Source organism: Diabrotica undecimpunctata, chromosome 1 (assembly GCF_040954645.1).
Source record: "Diabrotica undecimpunctata isolate CICGRU chromosome 1, icDiaUnde3, whole genome shotgun sequence".
Taxonomy (NCBI): domain Eukaryota; kingdom Metazoa; phylum Arthropoda; class Insecta; order Coleoptera; family Chrysomelidae; genus Diabrotica; species Diabrotica undecimpunctata.
In genome coordinates this window covers 209,222,557-209,239,899 of record NC_092803.1, presented here as the reverse complement: position 1 = coordinate 209,239,899, position 17,343 = coordinate 209,222,557, and the positions used below count along the sequence as shown (strand labels likewise).

Below are 17,343 nucleotides of genomic sequence, written 5' to 3'. Positions count from 1 at the left end.
TTCCATAAAGAGGCTCTTTAATACCTAAAATGATTACTTTACAAATCTGATTCGAAATATCGTCAAAAAGCAATACACGGGATGTAAAATTTAAATTTTTAATAAAAAGTAAAAGATTAGACATTACTTTATTAGACGGGATTCAAAGAACGAGCATTTACGAAGATATGAAGTACTCATAAGACCACCGCAATCGGGCATACCCCGGGTAATGATTACTTAATTAATCGGCTAATTCTTCAGTCACCCCTTTAATATGATTTTGTCAAATTGGTCCTTTTTATGAACAACTATTCTAATAACATATGTCCATAATTGTTAAGTGCGTATCTAGAGATAAAGAAACTTTACTTAAACTTATCAGACATGTGCGCTCAATACGAATCTGACTTATTTCTAGTGCAAGAAACACATATAGGGCATAACCTAGTGTATTTGGTATAAAGCTGATTGCTAAAAACCGCATTATAGATATAGAAATATTATCTCTGTCGGAAAAAAAGCAAAGAAAAACTCAAAGTGAGTAAGGACAAAACCAGTCAGCTGGGAGAACCTTTCAACGATGTTGAGCTTGGATCCACCATCTACAAATTAAATAAAAAATAATACTATATATAAAATTAAACTACCGACATTGAGGATCTCAGCACAAAGCTAATTACGAAATTTGGACCAAAAACACTACAATGGCTTATCCGGATGATAAACAACTGTATTCAAATTATGCAGATACCCAAAGTCTAGAGACAAGCCAAAGTTGTTATCTTGCTTAAACCTAGCAAAAACTCTGAGATAAATTTTAAAGCTCTATCGAATAACACCAAAAACTACCACTCACCGTCACCCCCTGGGGGTGGGAGGGGCTGCAACTTTGTAATTTTAAATAGGAACCCCTATTTTTTGTTGCAGATTTTCTATCCTCATAAAAAAATAAGTAACTTCATATGAAAATGTTTTTCAAATTGTTGAATTGAATTAATTCTTTATCTATGATCTCTATTATCCTAATCGACAGGACAGCGACTTGAGTAGGGACTATGTATAAATGCGGTCATTATACAGAACTGATTGAACCAGCTGTTCTATTTTAAAGCTGTTTTTAGATTTGATGTACATCTTGACTATACTTTCAATACTTTTCAATCATTTGCCTAATATATATTTGCCTACTTGACTTGTATAGTAAATATTTGAAGAACAGTACCTACATCAGGCGCACAGACGCCATTTTTATCCAAAATATAAATTTAATATTTTTTCTGGAACCAAAAGCACAGAATACAAAATGATAAGTTTGTTATTCTGTGCTAGCAGTCAAAAAAAAATAAACATAGTTAAATTAATAACACATAACCTCATTTAGTAATGATGGATATGATGATGTGTTTCTACAATTTAATAATATTTCAATGAGAAATAGGGAATTATTTAAAATAAGTACACTTGCCATAACGTTTATGAAATAGAATATACCAAAAAATGAGTTTCCTTCAAGATACTATTATAATACTCGCATCACAAGTAAGTTTAATGTCCCTGTTTTAGAAAACACTTCTATACTACATATTAATAATATCCTTTCAGATAACATTTTTTGTTGGGGCTTGGATCTTTTTTATGAAGAGGCTTTTTAAAAATTATGAAGTAAGACACATTATGGTTCAATTGATTTTCTCCATCACTCTTACATTGTCCTGCACAATGTTTGAACTGATTATATTTGAAATATTAGGATTTTTAGATTCCAGGTAAATCTTTATTTAGTACAATAATAATTAATGCTAGTCTAAATTGGAGGAAAACAATGATAACATGTATTGTTGTTTCTAATGTAGGGAGAATACAGTTGTACAGGGAGAAGTTTATGTTTAATAAATATAAATTGAATTAAATATTACCATTATATTTTAAAGATAACTATTGATCTTTAAAATTGCAAGTTCTTTCTTTTAATTTATCTTTTTTCTGTTATAGTTCCCGATTTTTCTATTGGTATGTAATGCTATATCTTTTGCTTTTTGTTGTAATAGTACTGAATCCGTTTTATATTGGATATTACTGCCTAAGTAGTGTCAGATATGGTAAGTTAAATTATTGTTTTACTAAATACCATTCAAGTTTTATGTATATACGTAAGTAATGTAATTGTGTAATGAAGTTTCATAAAATCAATAAACAAACATACTCAAATGGCTGTAGAATACTACCCAGTTTTTCACTTTGAACAGGCTTTAACAAAATTAACAACTTCTTTTCAGTTAAACCAGATTATGTTAAAAGATTGACTTTACTAGTATGGTTGATATTTCTAGTAGTATTTTGGAAAATTGGAGATCCATTTCCTATATTGAATCCAAAACAAGGAGTTCTTTCAATGGAACAATTGGTATCAAGAATTGGAGTAATAGGAGTAACTGTTATGGCTTTACTATCAGGATTTGGTGCTGTTAATTATCCTTACACATCCATGGCTTATTTTATGAGGTAAAAAAACATTTTTTGATCAAAAAGTTTTTTGGCACTTTTATGAGTGTGGGTATTTACAATACTTCCGCTGGACCTTTGCACATTGTCATGATTCGTATTATAGGAAATAAATCAAAATGTGAGCCAAACTTATGTTGTTTCTAAGAATTAGAAAATGACTAATATTACAACGGACATTTTTATACTACTCTTTTATTTTATTTTTTACATTTTGCAAACTGTGTATACATTTATGAAGGTGATTTTCCAATTTTTGGAAACCTACAGGTTGTCCAATAACATCTACAGTAAAGAAATATGTAATTAATATTTAAATGGGAATAAGCCACAATTAAAGGTTAAAGTTAGTTTATTAACATTCCAATTTCCACTTCGGAAATCATTCTCGATGATCGAATCATACTTTTTTGAAACAGTAATTATAGGCTTTTATACAACCGTAGGCAATTGTTGTGTGCGCATATATTCCAGTGCTATGATTCTTAAATCAGGTCCTGATGCACTGCTCGAGGCAAACTTGCAACATGGTCGACCTTTCTCCCATAAGACATACATTGAGTATCTTACCTGCACTGCATTCTAACTGTGGCTTCTACTACAGGTAATAATTTCCATTCTTATTAAACAGTGGAAGGTTGTTTTTCTTAAAAAACACTCTGATTTGGAGCACTTTCCATAACAATTGATGATGGCTTTTCTAAATTATTAGGAATTGATGGTTCACTTATCCATTTAGTGAAAATTTTATTGTTCATTTCTTCATAATAATCAGCTAAATTAGATTTTGAGCAAAATGATAAACTTGCTTCCGTAACAAATCCTTTCAAAGAATAATTATAAAACATTTATCATCATAACCTTCTGGTATACATACATTTTTAACACTGTTCTCTTGCCAGGAAACTGTTTTATTTCCCTTTGAGTAAATTCAGGTTCTACTAAAAAAACTTTTCTGGGATGCGAAATATTAAGATTTTCCATATATTTTCGAAGAAACTTTGCTTTTAAAGTAGCAATACTGATGTACTAAATTATTTTATTAATTCACTACTTATACTTTAAAAGAGATGAAAAATAATTCATGAATAATGTTATAAGTTTTTAAAATATGTCTTAAGTTGTATCAAAAAAACAAAAATCAAGTTAACCTATAGGTATATAAAATATTACAGGGAAGTTTCAGAAGCAGATGTACTAAATATAGAAAAGAGATTAATGCAAACTATGGACATGATTGTTTTGAGAAAGAAGAAACTGGCAATAGCTAAAAAGCAGTCATTGGAAAAAGTTAGTGATGCAACAAAGAGAAGAGGTTTATGGTCTATTTTGTCATCAGTAGGAGTAAACAGGAGTGAAGAAAGTAAGCACAATGATTTCATCCTTTATCTCTTGCCTTCTAAAATATTCTATTCTGCATTATATCTTCTCAGATTCTGCATTTGTTATTTTTACTTGTACTCTATTCTATAGTTTTGCTAACATTATTTTTCTAAGAATCTGGAGCAAAAATTTTTTTCTTTAAATTATGAATGTGTTGCCTGTGTGAGTCCATTTTAAATAGGTAAAAAGAAATAAAATAAGACTTACAATCAATTTAATTTTACCACCAAAACGACCGGTTTCGCTTACTACACTTTGCTAAACATCTTCAGATTTAACGATACCAGGTAAATTAAATGCTGAAATTACAAAATCCCACATTAAGGTGCTGTCTTATAAAGATAACAATTAATTATAGTAATTATGCCAATGTTACATGTCTGTGATTATTAATATGAATAAAATTGATGAAGCAAAGTAAAAACCCACAATTTGTTATAAGATAATCTATTGAATTGAAATAAATTAGTAAATAACCAAAATGCTACTTACATGCCGGTGCAAGAATTATTAATTAGTGATTTGTATAACATAGTTCAAACTATCCTGGATTACTGGTGATGGGTGATCATCGGTTTTATTGTAAAAAATTGTGGGTATACCAAATAAATTGGTATACCCACCAAATAAATTGGTATACCCACTCCAATTACGCTCAAGATTCTGAGCACGAGGCCTTCGTATTATTCTTGTGTACTTATTACCAGTTGAGATCTTTTTTTGCTGTTACAAGTTAATCTTGGTTATTTTCGTGATACGAGTATAATACAGTAGACTCGAGATTATCCGAGTCCCGATTAACCGAGTCTCCGGATTAACCGAGGTAGCAATTGAAAATAATAAATTATATAATAGATTAGCTTTGAGAGCGAGATCAAGTAAAACTGTGCGCTGGTTGTTGGTATGTTGAAGAGATGAGTCATTAGCGAGTGATATTGTTCTAGTCACTATGCTTCTACTGGTCGCCTCCCCATCCACTCCTCCACCTGTCAGTTTAAGTGATCACATTTCAAATGTAAATGAGTTGTGGTTTCTTTAGAAACAAAATTAAGTGCTATAAAACGCTTGGATAAGGGTGAGTCAGTAAAGAAGGTTGCTGCTGACCTAGGTGTTGGAGAAGTGACTGTGGGAGATTGGAGATATAAACGAAAAGATATTGAACAATGGGTTAATAAAAGTGTGAGTGGTGGACGTGATTTGTTGCGGAAAACTTTGAAGAAAGAAGAATACCCACAGACTTCTGAAGCCTTAGTCCAATTCTGAAGTCCAATTAGTGGCCCCATGCTTCAAGCTAAGGCTGTCGAGTTTCACAAACGGTTTAAGGATGACGAGGAAAATTTTACTGCAAGTGGTGGTTGGCTCGACAGATGAAAGAAGCAGATGGCATCCGACAACTGAAAATTTCGGTATAAAAACTTTCGACCGATTCATCTAAAATTGAGCCGTTTAATTTAAAATTGAGAGATCTTAGTTTAGAGCATGGCCTCACGTCAGACCAAATCTTCAATTGTGACGAAACGGATCTCAATTTCAGAATGCTTCCAACCAAAACACTGGCAACCCAAAATTAAAGAACTGCGCCTGGATACAAAAAAATCAAAGAACAAGTAACTCTTTTGATGTGTAGCAACTCTTCTGGATCCTTAAAATTAAGACCTCTACTTATTGGAAAATCGAAGACTCCAAGGGTTTTTAAAAATATTTAAGTAAACTGCCTACCTTCCATGTACAGGAATTAACGTACAGTTCATCCCAAACCCTTCTTTCAGTGCGTCATAGTTGTTCGAATTCTCTCTAACGCATTAAGCTAGAAGTGACAGAAAAAAACGTATGTCTGTGATTATTATACATAGAACTTAGAAAATTATGTATCGTTCACGGGTATTTGCATATTAAAGTGAATTCTACTTACGGATATATAATTGGTTGGAGTTTAGAATGCGCTAAATAGATATCCAATCAATGATGCGCATAAATATAATTTGACGCAGATGGTCTCAATAGTGACAGTACTTTGACAATGTCAACTGATAAAATGAAAATTGTCATTCCAGGTTAGTATTTTCAGACATTTTACAGTGAAAATTTAATTTTGTATTTATTGTCATAAAAATATTTTAAATATGCCGAGATATACCGAGAAAGAACAAAGCCTAATATTAAAATTATTAAATTATTTTCAATTAGAAAAAGAGGCTGGGACAACTTTATTACCAGTTTCTGCCGTTCGTGAAGTAAGTTTTAAATTATTCTAAAAAATATTAATAGTAATTTAAATACTATACATTTTAGCGTGTTGCCGAAGCGTTAGGAGTTTCGTTACCAACAGTAAGACGATTGGCAAATGAATGCATCCAAACAGATGCTAGCTATTCTGTTGCAATGAGTACTTCAGTATGTGAAAATCTAGGACCTTCATTAACCAATAAATATGAACATGTTATTAGAACTCGTGTATATAGAATGTTTAGTGAAGGTTTGTATCAAAATATAGTTTGCCATAACCTACTGAAATATCACTAGCGTCTTTACATTGTTTCGTGTTCATTTTAGGCCAACATGTTACCCTTCATACTCTTCAGGAAAAACTGAGGGACATAGATGAAATTAACATTTCTACTAGTTCACTGAGTAGGGTTTTAAAAGATTTGAAATTCAGATGGTTAAACTGCAATATATCAAATCGAAAATATCTAATGGAACAATCACATATGGCATATAAAAGATTACAGTTTTTAAAAGACTACAAAAAAAATCAACATGATTTACACCCGTTACAACCAGTTTTTTTGGATGAGACCTGGATATATAGCCAGGGAGGATACCGCAAGAGCTGGCAAGATGGCAGCATTAATGCTGTTAGAAAAAAGACCGGAGAAGGTGTACGATATATTGTACTCCATGCGGGTTGTAAAAATGGATTCATTGATAATTGCAGTCTAATTTTCAAAAGTGGAAAAACAACTGGAGATTATCATGATTCGATGAATGCAGAAAATTTTGAAAAATGGTTTGAATATCAACTTTTGCCAAATTTAGAAGAACCGTCGTTAATAATTATGGACAATGCACCTTACCACTCCAGTCTAGTGGAAAAAATACCAAATTCAAGTTGGACTAAACACTCTTTAGTAGAATGGTTAAAGGGGAGACATGTATGTGTTTCAACAACCATGATGAAACTTGAATTATTGGAGATGGTGAAAAAACATTTACCAGATAAAGTTTTCAAGTATGTATTAAGAGATATTTAATAAATGAGATTATATTTGTTTTATTCTACAGATTAGATGTATTGGCACTTCAACATGGTCATAGAGTATTGAGATTGCCTCCATATCATTGCCAGTTTAACCCAATTGAGAATGTTTGGTCAGATTCTAAAAGATATTATGATGCAAAAATATGTTCTGCAGGTACTGTAAATGAAAGTACTGTATTAAGTATTTGGAAAGACGCATTAGAGCAGGTAATTCAAGCGTACTGAAATTCGTAGATAATAATTGGGGTTAAATTTTTAAGGTTACACCAGAAAAATGGAAGCAATATGTAAGACATGCAGAAGATATCATTAATGAATACTAGGACACAGCCAAAAAAATTGATGCCAGCCACATATCTCCAATAATTATTGAATTTAACGAATCAGATACTGAATCAGATTTTGAATTCAGGACTGATATTGAGGAAATATCTTAAACTATTACCGTTATGGATATTCATATGTAATAAAACGGTTCTTTTTAGAACCACATTTTATTGAAATGTAAGATATAAGTGATGCCAGCCACATATCCCCTGTAATCATTGATTTTAATGAATCGGATTGTGGATTGTTTGAAATATAATATTCATTTTTGTTATTCATAAAAAAAGAAGGTGAACTTACATTCGGTATCTTGTTTTTTAACTAAAATCCATTAACACTATTTCATCTGCATACCGAAACTGGTAGATTAACTCAAAAATCAACTCCTTTACTATTTAAACAGTTTTTTTACCTAAACTTTATAACACTCTTTCATTTGCACACCCAATCTAGTAGAATAACTCACTATTTAAACTATTTTCATGATTTTATGATAAATCTTCACAAAATTAAACTATTAGCTGCCACAGAAACTTTCCGAAAATTACTTATCCGAATATGACTGATTTCAATCGATGCTATTTTATCACAGGAATGTTTGCTTTGATGTCTTGCAATTGCCAGTAAAGTACCTAAATTTTTTTATCTCGCAGTCAACTCTTAAAAGATTCTATAATTAGGAGGAAGCGTTATTTTAAATAAACAAACATTCCAATTCCATAGTGTTTATAATAAATAATAATAAATCCATAAATAAATCTTAGCTAATTAAGCACTTTCTTTGGAATGTATAGAATAGCAATTATGACAAAAATGCCGTTCCAATATAATGCGCAATAAAATTTTTTATACAGGAAGGGACCTCTAATATGTAAAGTAAAAAAAAATTTTAATTCTTAAAGTTTTTACTTCACATTTAAAAAAAAATAACCTTTTCACATTTAGCCGATTATAATCCTGCAACTGTCAGGTCAGATTTAACTAAAATGTCATGCAATAATTCTCGACATTCTTAAAATCCTATATGACGTCAAAATTAGTGACGCACTGAAAGAAGGGTTTGTAGTGCGTGAATGTATTGCCAAATTTTTTAAGACGGGTTTTTTGATGAGTTTAACTCATGATACAATCGCCGACATGGTTATCAACCCACACAATGTCACTGAGGGTGACACAGATGAGATAATCGAGAAAATATCTCAAGGAAGAGTCAACCCCTACCGATGTCCTTCATCTTCAGTGTTGGCGCAACATCGCAGCGTCAAAACGAGGCCAGAAATTGACACAGAAATCTATCAAAGACTTTTTTAAAACATGAAGTACTTAATTATGTATTCTGTATACAGGTTTACATACTTCAGTTATAGGTACATAATCAACTAATTACATACGTCATAACTTTTGAATTTTTCATTTATTTTAAGCAAATACCCGGTCTTAGCATTATCCGAGTTTTTCGGTATTCGAGGTATGCGCGGTCCCAATTAGCTCGGATAATCGCGAGTCCACTGTATATGTTGCTAGGCTTTTATTTTAATTATGGTTTTTGATTTACAGATATTTCTCAACTTCGATTGGAAACGGAAGGATTGGAAGCTTTAAGTAGGACGTTGTTCCTAGAAGTTCACGAAAATAGAAATATGTTGGAAAGAATAGAGTGGTCGAAAACGTGGAAAGGAATATACTTTAATTTTCTTGGATACATCTTTTCTGGGTACTGCCTTTGGAAAATATTCATCGTGAGCAAATCTAATTGTTTTTTTCCCATTTCTTGACTACATTTTGTTTAATTTTTAGTGTACAATTAATATTGTATTTGACAGAGTAGGGAAAAAGGATCCGGTTACAAGGGGAATTGAGATAGCGATACATTGGATGGGTTGGAACTTTGACGTAGACTTCTGGTCACAACAGGTTTCCTTTTATCTGATTGGTTGTATTGTAGTGACTTCTATTAGAGGCTTCATAATTACTTTAACGAAGGTAAGAAGTATATAAAAATTAATTAAGTCGGCTTTACACTACATGACTTATCATAATGAGATTGGTTATGATTCCTCGTCTCTATGATGTTTTAAAAAATCATGTTTACACTGAATGATAAGTTGTGACCTCAGTGACAATGAAGTTATGTGGATTTTATTTTTAATTATAGTCATATAGATATTAGCGTTGATTGAATAACAACGATATTAGACACAATATAGGTAACAACTATTAGATTTATAAACTATTATAATGGAAAATGAATCTTTTTTTTATTTTATTGATAACAGCATCAATCACTTTGGGTTATTAGCTGTACTATACATAGATATTTAAATCTAAACAGTATTTTTGATTAATTGCTAGGTTTACAATTAGGTAAGAATGTCATAATTTACTATTTGTAATTAGGGTTTACAAAACATTAATAGTTACAGTTTGTTTAAAACAATAATATCTTTCAGGTAATTAAAACATATTTGTAAAGGCTATAGCGGGATAAGATGGTCAAAAGTGCCCCCGCACCGATCAGCACCGCGACTTGTGCTTTCAATAAAGCATATAAAAACATGACTTCATGCAAATTTTTAGCTTGCCAGAGCCCATAGAACCTCTTCTTCTTCTTCTTCAAGTGCCCTGTCCGTTGCGAACGTTGGCTATTAACATGGCAATTCTGATCTTATTTGCGGCGCTTCTGAATAGTTCGACCGATGTGAGCCCGAACCACTTCCTCAGATTTTGGAGCCACGAGTGTCTTCTCCTGCCTGGCCCTCGCTTACTGTCTATTTTTCCCTGGACAATCAATTGCAGTAGACGGTACTTATCGTGTCTCAATATGTGGCCTAGATATTCAACCAATGTGGCCTTTGTTTAATTGTATTCACGATTTCTTTCTCCTTTCCGATTCTTTGGATTACCTCTGTGTTGGTGACATGTTCGGTCCAGGATATACGAAGAATGCGTCGGTACACCCACATTTCGAATGCTTCTAGTTTTCTCGTGAGCGTCTCCGTCAGCGTCCAGGCCTCCACACCATAGAACCTCTTAAATCTAAAAAAGAAGCTTTTTTCGACTTTATTTTTTTCTGGGCGCAATTTTCCTTTAAAAAATCTGAAAAAATTCATGAAGATGTATCTTTTGAATACAAAATAGCCTGATTTTTTTCCAATTTTTATATTGGAAATTGAGCTCAGGAAAAAACATTGACATTTTCAATAATATCTTAGGTTATGTTAAGAATTTTTGGCTAACTAACGATTCCCCGGTTAAACATTGTAGACTTTTAATGGGGCTAGTACAAAATGCTCCTGTAGCTATTCTTAGTGGTATTTTGTATGACTTATAGTTGAGCAAGAAGAGTCTTCTTTGCATATGAGTATACGACTAATCCATAATCGAGTTTTGATTTCATTAGTGATTTGTAAATATGAATAAGTTTTTTAAAATCTGAGCCCCAATTACGATTGCATAGTGTTCGCATTAAATTGAGACCAGATTGACAAGATTGCTTAATTTGCATAATATGGTATTTCCAAGATAGTTTCTTATCAAAGATCATTCCTAAAAATTTTAACTGTTCAACATAAGTTAAGTTGTTTCCATATATCTGAAGATCTGGATTTGTAGAGTGCCGTTTTTTTGAAAATATGAAAATAAAATACATTTGGTTTTGGTTGTAGAAAATTGCAATCCCACAGCTTTTGACCAGTTTTCAAAGTGATTTATTGCACTTGTAAGTTTTTCTGTATAAAAAGAATATTTTTTCCTCTTGATTATATAACCAAAGAAAGTTTTTGATTTTGTTTATCGCTACTAAGAATAGCGTTGAACTAATAACGGATCCTTGAGGTGTTCCATTTGCTTGATCTTTAGTGCTGGATATTGTACCATTTATCTTAACTTTAAATTGTCTCTTGTTAAGAAAATTATGACTAAAATTTGACACCACAATGACTAAGTGTGTTAAGAATGTCGTATCTCCAAGCCATGTCAAACGCTTTTGTCATATCGAAAAACACAGCAAGATATTCCTGTCCAATTGCAAATGATTCATGTTTTTCGGATTCCAGGTCTATTAAATTATCTATGGTGGATCTGTTCCTGCGAAAGCCGCTTTGTTAATTGATTATTAATTTATTATCTTCCAAAAACCATCTTAGTCTATAGTTCACCATTTTTTCTAAGATTTTGCACATTGTATTGGTAAGAGGAATTGCCCTATATGAATTAGGATCAGTTCGTGATTTATTTGGTGTAAGTAATGGAATTATTATCGCCTGTGTCCTATATGCCTTTCATCGGCAAAATGAATTAGTGATATAAATGAATTTAGAAGTTCATCTATGTGATGATTTCCGGTGACTTCTTGTAAAGTATGGCAGTTCTCTTGGATATACTTTTTGAACAAATACCAATCGGCTTTCTTTAGATTCCATTTTGCAATTGGAGTTGTATTAATATCTTCATAATTATTATTGAAAGAGATTTTGATAGGATAATGATCACTTCCGTATAAAAACAGGATTACATCCCATGAAAATGTTGGTGACCGTACAGGATCACATATTGACAAGTCGATAACTGATGAGGTACCTGTATGAATATTATATCGTGTTGATTGTTCATCATTCAGCAAGTTTAGCTTTTTAAGGTAATTATGTTTTCTAAAATTCCTTTGGAATTTATTCCGAGAGATCCCCATATTAGATTGCGACTATTAAAATCACCAACAATTATTCTGGGAGTGGGAATTTGATTCTGCTTCTGTGAACGATAAGTCAGGTGGAATATATATATTACAGATATTTATTTTTTGTGGAAATGACACTGATACTCCTACTACTTCTTATTTACTATTGATTAATAATGCTTCCGATTCATATTTTTGGTTAACATAAATATGTAACAACTCCTCCACTAGCATTATTTACATCGTTTCGGTTTTTATGAAAATAAGAATAATTTCTCATGTCATAACTATGCTGTCCTTGTTTGTTTGTTGTAAACAAATAATTGATGGCCAGATTATTGAACATAATTGTTTATGCATTTCTAAACGGATAGAGAACTCGTTAACATTCCATTGAAGAATTGGATCGATGATTTTAGTTTATTTCTTGAGATGAATTTGTTGTAGTATCACTGTCTTGAGTACCGGCATCATCTGAGTCTAGCATTTTTTTGTGTTTTGTTTATTAGTTTAGTGCATTTGATCTTCATACTTTTTTCTGTAAAATACGACTTAATTGTTATGATATTCATAAAGTTGGGTATATCCGATGTGTATGTTTGTAGTAAGCTGACGGGATCGGACGAGCTAGAATAATTTTCAAAAAAGCCAAGAGTTTGTTCATATATTAAGTTAAAATTTTTTGACATATGAAATATTATTTTTGTTGGCATCATCATTTCCTGAATTGATATGGTCGTTTCAGGTTGATTTTTTTATTTCTTTTTGGTTGATTTTGGGATTTTAAATTCTTTATTTAATTCTTCAGTGGGAGATGGAGTAGTATTGATTTCCGAAATTGTTCTCTTGTTTGTCGTTGACTGATCTTTAGATATACAATTAGTTTCTACAAGTTATTCGTCTCGTAGCACTTTAACCAGGGGTGGGTTTTGGCTGACTGCACAACTTGCTTCCGTCTTGAACGGTCGTCCATAATAGTTGGGTCAGTGGGCAGCCCCATTGTTCTTAGATCTGACCATACATTATCTCTCCATCGCATTCGTGGACGTCCTAAGGGCCTTCTTCCTGTGGGGGCTTCCTCCCATATTAACTTGGCAAGGCCGTTATCAGGGAGTCTATGGACATGACCAGCCCATCTTAGACGTTGGGATTTAATCTCTTGGACTATATTGCTCGCTCTATACATCTGCTTGACGTCAGCATTTGTTCTCATTCGGTATTGGTTGCTATTCATGTCGTGATAAGGCCCAAAGATTCTTCTGAGGATTTTCCTCTCAAAACATCTAAGTTTTCTTTCATTTTCTTTGGTCAGGGTCCACGTTTCACACCCATACATGAGCACCGGTCTAATCACCGTTTTATATATTCTAATCTTTGATGTTCGTGCTAGGCTTTTAGATTTAATAGGATTGTGGAGGCTGTACATACATCTGTTTGCTGCCTGAATTTTTCCTTTAATCTCTTACGCGATATCGTTATCTGCAGTGATTGTTGCTCCGAGATATTTAAATCTCCACTCTTTCAAAGTTATATGGGTCTATTGTCACATTTTGCCCTATTCTATCTCGTCCCTTTTGTCTGTTGATGCACATGTATTTGGTTTTCTCTTCGTTTACCCTTAAACCAGTTTTCTTCGCCTTTACCTCCAATTTATTAAGTCTCCTTCACATTGGTGACAGTGTTTCCCACAATGTCAATGTCATCTGCGTATGCTAGTAGTAATTTTGGTCCATTTACTGTCAGTAATTCTGTTTTAAGGTGTGCTGCTCTTACTACTTTCTCCAGGATGATATTAAAGAGGAGAGGTGACAGTGCATCTTGTTTCAGGTCTATATTCACTTCTATAAGTTCGGTAGGTATTAAATTCGTATCTGTTTCTTGGTTAGATGTAGGTTCGGTACTAGAATTACTGAGGGAAAATGTGGCTCTATTTCTAAGGGTGATTTGTTAGACTGGGAGGATTCTTGTGGTTGTTGTATTGGCTGTTATGGTTGGTGGACGATAAGAGTGGAATCATTTTGTGGATTATGACTCGAACAATTTGCTGCAATGTGATTTGTTTGCTTACAGATAAAACATGAGGGTTTATCTAAACTTAAAAAATATATGTTTGTCTTCTAAAAGTGAAGACGTGTTGAAATTCTGGGAGCTGACTACCTATTCTAAGGAAGGTTAAAGGTGACATTAATTTAATTAATTAACAATTTAATTAACTCATTTTCTATTAGAGTGTGTGGAATAGAAGGACAAACATTAGATAGTAACAGTCTTTCTTTCGGGCCGATTTTCATTTTTCTTAAATATTTTTCGACCAATAAAAATTAAAGTTTGATCAAACTGACCTTGACAAATAGAAGATCCTCTATTTTTAGAGGATTTGATAAAACTCAGGATGTGACGTCATGTCATGCTGTCAATTTTTTGGTTTTGGTCAAACTAGTTTGATCAAATATTTGATCGTCTGACACGGACTTTATGTTTTGTTTTGAGATTATTGATTTGCCAAATAGGATAATGTTATTTCTAACTTTACTCTTGTAGGAATAGCATCTCTCATTGCGGTATCTTTTTTACTAATAAGAGGACTAATTTTGTCCAACAACTGGTTGAAACTTGCTCTAGGCATCCTCATACAATTGCAGTACTCGGACTGATCTTCAGAACCAAGCTCTTTTAGTAACATGGCCGAAGCGCCAAGATCTTCTCTCCTAGACAGCCATTTTCTAATCCACACACGTTATTTCCGGCGACTTACAATTTTGTCAGATAATTCTTTAGCCAATTGTCTAGACTTGCAAAATACACCTCTGCGAACGAGCACGAGATTCACTTTCCGCCATTATAAAATAAACTATTAAAAAGTTTTACTGAAATGTGTATAGACACTTGATTTAGTTACTTACTTAGGTTAATATGCGGCATTAATATGCCCATCGATGTACTTGCAATACAAAAACAATGTTTTCTTTTTACTTTCAGTTCTTCAATAGAATGTCGTCCAGTAAAAGTTCGAATATAATCGTCTTGGTCCTGGCCCAAATAATGGGAATGTACTTCGTGTCATCTGTCCTACTTCTAAGGATGAATATGCCAGTTCAGTACAGAGCCATAATAACGCAGGTTTTAGGTGCCTTACAATTCAACTTTTACCATCGCTGGTTTGACGTCATATTTTTGGTGAGCGCCCTGGGAAGCATTATTACGTTATATATGGCACATACGCAACCGATTCGAGACAATATTTAAAATGTATTTAAAGTTTTTATCGAACGCTATTGATCTTCAATTTGTGATTTTTGTATTATAGGAACCAAAAATAAAACTTTTTTTACTAAACGACTTCAATTTTTCATAAGATTTTTATTTTCACATAAAGAAAATTTGTAGAACCCTGTATAGGTGAGTATTCTATGATATTACAAGTTCACATCTATATTGTTTTCTGTAAGAAAATGGTGTCCAATTGAAGTAAGTAGTAGTAGTGGTACATTACATTCAACCTAACTTACTTCCAACATTTCTAATAATCCACAAAATAATAATTTTAATTAAATAGATTAGACAATTGTACGCAACTGATACCGGAATACTTTAAATTTTATTGACAGTTCAGCGTGTGGTAAAAGTGTATAAAGTGTTGCTGCTTGTTTAGAGTAAGAATTTTGTTTATGTTTTGATTTCTTATACAATTTGATCATAATATAATATATATTAATAAATTGTATTTATAAATACATATTAAATTTAGATTAATAGCTTTAAAAACTAATTATTGTTGTGTATTGTGATTGTGCTATGTCAAAACAAATAAAAAGTCTGTAGAAAGCTGATAAGCTTTCATATAAGATAGATTATTTTAAACAAGAAATAATGGCGGGACGTCTTTACTATTATAGCCCTAAAAGAGGTAAGTTTAAAATTTAGAATATATAATTTTGTACTAAAATGTTTTATTATGTATTTTATGTAGTGTGTTGCAGTAGTCTTAAAACTAAGTGTGTTTACAATTAATATAATAGTTTGACAAATAATTGACATTTTAAAAATTCCTCACTTACTAACTATTCTGATGTTTTAGCAACGCTGTGGGGTTCTGACGTCGTAAGTCTTGAATGACGTGCAGTTTTATATGAAAAATGCACGAAAAATATTACCTTATTTTCTTTAGTATCTTATTAATAAAATATTTTGCTACAAATTTATTTTTTATTAATGCCACGCTGTAATCAGAGATTTTTCTGAGATCGTTTCTCTCTGTATACTCAGCTTTATTTCTGATCAGGCTTTTCTTTTGAGAGAAAACTGATCTTTGTATGAATTTTCTAGCCACTACCATGGGGAACAAGATATAGACAACCACACTACCGTGGGGAGCAAGAAATATCCAACCACAATACCTTGGGGGACAATCAGCAATCACCTATACTACCTTAAACCCACTGATGCATCAGAACATAATTTGGAACCCATTTACCAACATAGGGACGAAAATGATTGCCATTATCTAGACCAACTAACCCAACCAACAACCACCGACAGCGGCTAACTTCCACAAAGATCGGAATCCTTCCTGAAGAACTGAACGACTCCTTCAGAACGAACTACTTTAATTATTTTATACCGGCAACCGGCAGAATCTTGGAGTCTCAGTTTAAAAATTTATTTTTGTTTCACATTCATAATTTGAATTCTGTTTATTTTTTATTTAATAAATAAATATACCTTTACTATGACTTCATAAGTATTTTTATCTCCTGTACCTTTCTGGGATTGGTGTTGGGAGAGAATGAACAGGGAACGAATCCAGGGCTGAGCAGTCGGGCAGAGCACCATCCTGATGGATGGAACGGTGGGCGTTTTTCTCTTGAATATCCTTAGGGATATTCGAAGAATTTCTCACCTCGTTCCTTCCAGCAGTATGGTGTTGCTTAACGCCCTGGTTTTAATAAGATTAAGACGTTTCAAGTGACCATCATGCCTTAGACGTAAGTTGGATATTGATGAATTAATTTCAAATGTACATAAATACTTTACGATGGAAAGAGACAATGGTGGACCTTTAAAGTCATTATTATGTATAAATCAACAGATTTGTGACGCACTCGGGATAAGTGAAAGTATGCTAAAACCTGTAACAAAGATTGTCAGAGATTCTCAAGATCTTACTGGGAGTATCACGAAGACAAGAAAACAACTCATACACATTCTAGAA

General features: G+C 32.6%; 1 protein-coding gene across 2 annotated transcripts; it reads left to right on the top strand.

Moving 5' to 3' along the window:
- The first annotated feature begins 1,321 nt into the window (after positions 1-1,321).
- On the top strand, positions 1,322-15,470 carry GPHR (Golgi pH regulator). 2 transcript variants are annotated; one of them, XM_072521107.1, is made up of 8 exons: positions 1,322-1,521; positions 1,585-1,748; positions 1,975-2,081; positions 2,313-2,484; positions 3,660-3,847; positions 9,014-9,195; positions 9,254-9,439; positions 15,111-15,470. In XM_072521107.1, the coding sequence occupies exons 1-8, from the start codon at positions 1,480-1,482 to the stop codon at positions 15,375-15,377; spliced, it is 1,308 nt and encodes a 435-aa protein (XP_072377208.1). In that variant the 5' UTR covers positions 1,322-1,479; the 3' UTR covers positions 15,378-15,470. The 2 variants fall into 2 exon arrangements, with proteins under 2 accessions (XP_072377208.1, XP_072377207.1); XM_072521106.1 differs by having other exon boundaries at positions 1,323-1,521; positions 2,259-2,484.
- Positions 15,471-17,343: the final 1,873 nt, after the last annotated feature.